The sequence below is a fragment of the Brassica rapa genome, chromosome A05 (assembly GCF_000309985.2).
Source record: "Brassica rapa cultivar Chiifu-401-42 chromosome A05, CAAS_Brap_v3.01, whole genome shotgun sequence".
NCBI lineage: Eukaryota > Viridiplantae > Streptophyta > Magnoliopsida > Brassicales > Brassicaceae > Brassica > Brassica rapa.
This window is the reverse complement of record NC_024799.2, coordinates 23029270-23035826: the sequence shown is the minus strand read 5'-3', so window position 1 is coordinate 23035826 and position 6557 is coordinate 23029270. Positions and strand designations below refer to the sequence as shown.

At 32.2% G+C, this 6557-nt stretch overlaps 1 protein-coding gene and 1 long non-coding RNA gene across 3 annotated transcripts; one reads left to right on the top strand and one right to left on the bottom strand.

Moving 5' to 3' along the window:
* The first annotated feature begins 295 nt into the window (after positions 1-295).
* LOC103869903 lies at positions 296-2702 on the top strand. Its single transcript, XR_633315.3, has 2 exons — positions 296-1841; positions 2221-2702. It is a non-coding gene; the product is annotated as an uncharacterized LOC103869903 (long non-coding RNA).
* Positions 2703-3248: 546 nt separating this feature from the next.
* Positions 3249-6557, bottom strand: LOC103869904 (probable 2-oxoglutarate-dependent dioxygenase AOP1). Of its 2 annotated transcripts, none has more exons than XM_009147981.2 (3): positions 5236-6557; positions 4176-4491; positions 3249-4075 (listed from the first exon to the last, which is right to left on the bottom strand). In XM_009147981.2, the coding sequence occupies exons 1-3, from the start codon at positions 5625-5627 to the stop codon at positions 3827-3829; spliced, it is 957 nt and encodes a 318-aa protein (XP_009146229.1). In that variant the 5' UTR covers positions 5628-6557; the 3' UTR covers positions 3249-3826. The 2 variants fall into 2 exon arrangements, with proteins under 2 accessions (XP_009146229.1, XP_009146228.1); XM_009147980.3 differs by having other exon boundaries at positions 4158-4491; positions 5236-5862.

The window sequence follows — 6557 nt, the reverse complement described above, 5'->3', positions numbered from 1 at the left end:
TTTTTTTTTTGAAACACTACCCTTTCTCGGTTAAAATGCAAACTTATGTATCTCTTCCAAACACAGTAAAACTCTATAAATTAATAATGTTAAGACGATAATATTTATTAATTTTGTAATTCATTTTTTTAGATTTTTAGATTTTAAAATATAATTTTTACAAACTAAGAAAAATATTTGATTTACCGTATATACATTAATTAAAATTTTGAAATGCAACTTTCATATCGATTTTATTATATGATTTAGTGTATATATTATAAATTTAAATGTGGTTTTATATCCAACTTTACTAAATATTATTAAAATATTTTTAATAATAAAAAATATAAAGATAATTCTATTATAAATAAAATAATGATACAGTGATTTGTTTGTATTTATATAAAATGTATATATATATATAAATAAATTATTAATTTATGATTTTAATGAGATCATATATTACATAAGTTTTTCTAAAATATTATTATCTTATTATTGATTTGTGTCATATTTTGGATTATCCCAATTTGAAACCAAAGAAATTTAGTAATTTACTGTATTTATTAATTTAATGAATATCAATTTATAGAGTTTCTATTTATATTATGACTATCGAATTTTGTATTATAGCCACATGTGATTTGCTAGAGGGTCCATTTCATAGGTTTTTTTCTACATTACCATAAAAAGTAAAAAATACATCTTCCAAACATAACTTTCTTAAAGCTGAATATTATGACCAGGTAAACCCAATTTAAATAAGAAAATTGGGCTTATTGACCCAAAAAACACAAATTTGATATTCAAAAAAAACTAAAAAAACAGAAATTCACTAACTACCCAAAACCGCATGTTCTCTCCTATTTTCTCCTCCTATCTCTCTCTACACTCTCTCTATAAATCTAATTTCAATTTTTTTTTTGTTATTTGGCAAATAAGCCCATTTAAATATGCATAAAAATCCACCTTTAGTACACTTACAAAAAAAAATTGTAATAACCACTTCACCTTTCTAAAACTCAAAAAGTTCTGCAAGGTAAAAAAATATCAATAAAGCTTTCACAAAATTAACATGGCAGTGGTGTGTTTTTATGCTAACTCTTGGTTGGGAGCAATCTTTCTTTTCTTATTCTTTATTGTAAGACTATTTTATTGTAAGACTATCGTATGATATATAATGATTTTGCTTTTTAGCGGTTTTTAATTTTCTTTCACAAAGTTGATTTGTGTTGGATTTCTCTGTATCTGGAAACCACGCGTCTGTGGTCGGATGGTCAAGGCGTTCCGTGGATTTCTAAAAGGATCCGAGTTCGAATCTGCACTACACCAGATTTCCACACGCGTGGCCACCGGAGCTTTCACATTCTCTCTCCGGAAAATGGTTTACCATTTTTTTTTCTCTGTATGTGGAAGATATCATTCACCATTCTACAACTCATTTATTATGATATGCAAACCGAACATTAAAAAAAAGAGCCAACAACATTTATCATTGTTCCATTAAAGAGGAGGAGAGTGGATTCAATGTCGCATATAGCTGTTATCACAAGGCGGTTTCCATGCTTACCTGACATGATTTTGTAAAATTCTCTTTTTCGGCCGTTGTTTGAGGTCATTTTTTTCTTGTCTGAAACATAATTCACATTCCCAAAAAGCTTCTATTTTTTTCTCTTAGGTCAAACACAAAAGCTAGAGAAAAACAGCTAATCTTGTTCTCTCTTTGCAACGACGGCTAATCAAGGAAGCTCAAGGACCCGATAGCTTACGCAAAGATATGTCGCGACTTTAATGTGTTTTTGTACAGAAAGGGACCTCCTTTCACCTTCATGCCTTACATTCTTCATCAACACAACGAGGTAATCTAATCAAAATTAATACATTAACCCAAAACAAAAAAAATTATATGTTATGTGAAAAAATGATCCTTATATATGATGTATGTTGCTTGTTCTGAAGAGCCCAAGACGTAGAGAAGTAGATTAGATGTTTCCAGTAATTGATCAAAAAGCAAGACCAATAACGAAACCAAAGATTTTCCTAAGTCTCATGTTGAAATAACTTAATCATCTAGGGTAAGGGCTTGTTCTATCACCACACAATGAATGAAATTGCTACACAAAAAAAAAAACAGAGTGATAAACAGTGTTTTGTTGGTTTCTAACCTTTATTTTGAGATGTTTACTGAGTCATAGTATGTGGTTCCGAGTCTTTTAATTCTTTATCGATTCTTTTCAGGTATTAGGTTGATTTGGAGCATAAGATGTCGAATTGGGTGTAAATGAGCAAATAAAGATGCAGAACTATGCAGATGCATAAAAAAGTTTAGATTTGGATATGGGTGACATTCCATAGTACCAATGAGCTCAACTTTTGATACAAAATAAGAGCTTGAGTCAGCTTTCCAAAGCCGCCGGTTTGAGATCGATTCATCAAAATTTCTGTGTGTATTATTGAAGACTGCTCTGTCTGCCGCTTCAATACTAGAAAAAAGGGAAATTTCTGTTTTCTTATTTTGGTTTGGTTAACCCAAATTTCGACCAGCACGAAAATAAAATTTATATTTGCTATTTTCATCCATTTTTTAAGCAAATGCTTTTTCTACTCTTGTTATACTTTTGCTTTGGAGATTTGTAAGCTTTGGGGAGACATTCTATACTCTTTATAGAGAAGATTTCTGAACCCCCTTATTGATTTTATTGCCATGATTTTCCCAGCGATTCGTTGTGCTATGATTTATAAATCTGAGTAGTTCATTAGTTAGGTTTACGGGTTTACGGGAATTCTTGGATTGATGATTATGATTTGTTAAAATAGGGAATAATCTATTAGTTTCTTCATCTAGGTTGATCTTAAAGGTTGAACTTGACTATACACCTTAATCCTGATTCATAGGTTGTTTTATGCGCCGAATGAACGAACTTAGATGAGCAAAATATTTTTAGTCAATGGAAGTTGATGTTAGAGAGTTTCGTGAACATATCAAACTTGATCTTATTGCATGTTTAGAATCTGAAATTCAATGGAAGTTAGTCTCTAAGATTTTAACACATATGGTTTAGTACCGCATAAGTAGGCTGGTCTAATTAAGTGATTTAAGTCCTAGAACGGTTCTTAATACATTCCATGTTAACAATCATATCTTCTAATCTATGCTGAGATTTCCAAAACCTGACGTATTTTATTTATAAGCTTAAATCGTTCTTTGCTTTCTATTTTTACATTATTGCAACTGGACTACAAACAAACTTTTTTTTTATCTTTTTTTTTAATCTTTTATCTTAGTTTGACTCAATTCTTGAAGAATTGTTGTGTAACCTTGGTCTATGCGAATTCGATCCCTAAATATTATTACTTGCTTCGCACTTACAGTCTGAATTTAGTGGTTAAAACCTGATCACATCAGTTTTGTAGCAATCCGGAACTGATCTGGCTGTTATTATGATTGATCCCTATGAGAATGTTCTTTACTTCCACGCTGACTCAGCTTCTCCTCTCGCTTGGGGTTTAATTTGATCATTGCTTCCCTTGCTCAAGTAAACAACACACATCCTCAGTTTTATCTCCTTTTAAGGTTCATGTTTTGTTGTCTGATTGATTAAAAGCTTATGAATTCGTGCCATTTAATCTTTGGTACTCGAGATCATGTTTAAATTTCTTCCTCTCATGTAATCGATGTAAATAATAATACTAATGGAGCTTCTGAAAGTTAGGTTTTATTACAAGCTCAAGAGTCAACATGGCAACCTAAAGGTAACAACAGACCAACTCAAGAGCAAACCAACAAGTGCACAATGATCAAATGAGGCAAAGTTTTATTTATTTGCAAAGGCATCACGAATTTTCAAAGGGCACAATAAGCCTTGAGAGCAGGCAGATCTCTCTTCTTGGTGTCTATGTAGGTAAACTTAAAGTAATCCTCAAAATTAAAAGGCTTATAAAGACGAGGATGTTCATCATCAACAATCTCCTCAGGCGCATTAATAATAAGTCCTTCTTTAGGACGCAAGAACAGTCCAGCCACATATCGATCTTTTTTCCCGGTTATAACCACATGGTGAAGCGGAGGATGTACCCTACCGTTCAACAGTACCTGCAAAACCCATACGTATTATATATATGTCAATCACATAATCAAATTGTGTAACTTGAGACTCAAGGAAACTTGATTTTACATGAAGAGAAGCTCCAACCATAACAAGGTAAGAAGAGTCTTGAGATGGCTTAGCTTTGAACCACTCTTCACCGTCTTTGGCTCTGATCTCCAAGCCATCTACTACGTCATTCTGGCAAAGTATTGTGAGGAAATGTCTATCGATGTGAGTGTCAATACCTACATCCTCTTCTGTATTATCGTCAAGTCCTTTGTATTTGAATAAATGAAAGCGGTTCTTTGCTGAGGTAAGATGTTCCTCTACGTATTTCTCAAGCCCGAAACTTTCCATGAGCATTGTCCTCACCTTCACGTTTAGCTCTATTAACTTCTCCGCAAACGACTGAACAGTATTGCTGAAATATACCCGTAAATCTTAGTATTTTTTTATATTTGATACGATACAACTATTTTGACGAGTTTTAAATTATTAAAGCAAATCATATATACACATATATTTTTTACATATTAAATCAAATATTACATCTTGCTATGACATATATAGGGTCTGACTGGTGACCATTCGGGAATCAAGAGGAACGAATAAAAAAAGAATGTACGAAAACAAAATATCAGGAATGAAAATGAATGGTTGTTCCTTATCAAATTTAACAAGGAATAATTTTGTTCTTAAATTCTCTACAAAAAAAGGAATGAAAGGGAATGAGAAGGAATTATTATTCCTTGTGAATGATGATTTTTTTAGGAACGTTAGGGAATGCATTATTCCTCACTGTTCCCTGATCACCATTCATACCCTCTCATAAGGTTTTTGAAAATATAATAAATGCTTTCAAAGCAAACAAAACAAAAACAGGGAGATTGCTTCTTATAAATGATTGGCTAAGAGATAAACAATATTTTGAAACATATTTATAAATATATTAAATTACAAGTAGAGAATTGAAACACATAATTTGTTTATAAACAATTATATCCCATGCTATTGACCTTACTTATTACTAAAATTTATCCATATATTATGTGCATCCTTTATGTATGTTAATTTAAATTTACCATTTCAAAACTATTTCCATAAATAAATGTTAAACTGTGATAAAACTTCGTTGGTCATGAACAAAACCGTATAAGAAGGGAACCTGAAGGTGATGTTCCCTTGAGGCCAAACCTTGTGAGTCAACTTATTGACAACCTCAGGATTATCTACATCGTCAAAGCCCATGCCTTCGAATAAAGGCATACCCGAAACCTGACCAGAGTATCCATTGTTACGATTCTTCTCTGACTTTGCACTCAGTTTGGTCTCCAATGGTAAATCAAAAACTTCCTGTGAGGCCTCGAACACAGCCTTACGTAGCTCCACTGAAGCTCCATCGAACAAGGCCTCGAAACATCCGAAATCTTCTAGGGCTTTTCGGACTTGGGCTCTAACCGAGTCCCACTGGGGAGTTTCCGGTTTGAGGTTTGGAACCGAGAAGTCAATGACCGGGAGAGAAAGGGGAAGACATTGGGGTTTTGAACTTATCGTCATTGTCTTTCTTCAAGAGTTAAGAATGAAGAGTGTAGTTTGTCTTTTGTGTTCTGTCAAGTTTTAAAAACTCGCTTCGTGTTATATTATAGAGACAGAAAGTCAGATCAATGGAGTACAATCGCATTGTTTTCACATGTCATGAACCACGGGTCTTGTTAAATAATAAAGTTAAGGGTACCCTACAATTCATTTCTATTTATAAGGATAACCATGAAAATATTGAAATTAGGTAAATTGACAACGATGTGAGTTAGTATCACACTATTAAATAGCGTAACCGTTTGAAAAAAAAAATATAGCGTAAACGTTTCTACTATGCTTTTATTTTATTCTCGAGTGAAATTTAATTAGATATTTCAATATGAATGCATTTTCAGAAAATACAGCCATATAGAGATATTTGGTGCTTTTGTTTTTTTTGGTGCTTTTGTTCCAGACAAAATTTATCATTACCTCATTCCAATTAAAAGCTATGTATTTATTTTTTAATTTCTGTTTATATAATAATTTTATAATATAAGCTAATTCTTAGCCCTGAAAAGAATTTTCGCGCCGATGCGGATCAATTCTTGTTCCAATTTAAAAAAGAAATTGATAAAAGGCTTCCAAATAAATAAATAAAAAGTTATCGCGTTGTTTGTCGATTTCTATTTATTTATTGTTATTATATACTGAGCTACCTAAACTTTCTGACATGAAATAAATTTGGTTTTGTCAATAATTAAACGCTCTATTTATTTTAAGAAAAGACCCTTCATTGTTTAGATTTATAATGTCTCCTTGTGTAAATTGTGGTATTGATTAGAATAAGTGGATGATTCGATCAAAGTGGAATATAGACAAAATAAACAACGGTACACCGCACATGGGACACAAGTCGTCTCACATGCCCAGCGATGGCTAACGCTATTATCAAAAACACCCGGTTCG

Coding starts and splice junctions, on each gene's coding strand:
- LOC103869904 (XM_009147980.3), bottom strand. CDS start 5,627: ATGACGATAAGTTCAAAACCCCAATGTCTTCCCCTTTCTCTCCCGGTC. Junction 4,492..5,235: donor CAAGGGAACATCACCTTCAG/GTTCCCTTCTTA, acceptor GGTATATTTCAG/CAATACTGTTCAGTCGTTTG. Junction 4,076..4,157: donor TGGTTGGAGCTTCTCTTCAT/GTAAAATCAAGT, acceptor TGGGTTTTGCAG/GTACTGTTGAACGGTAGGGT.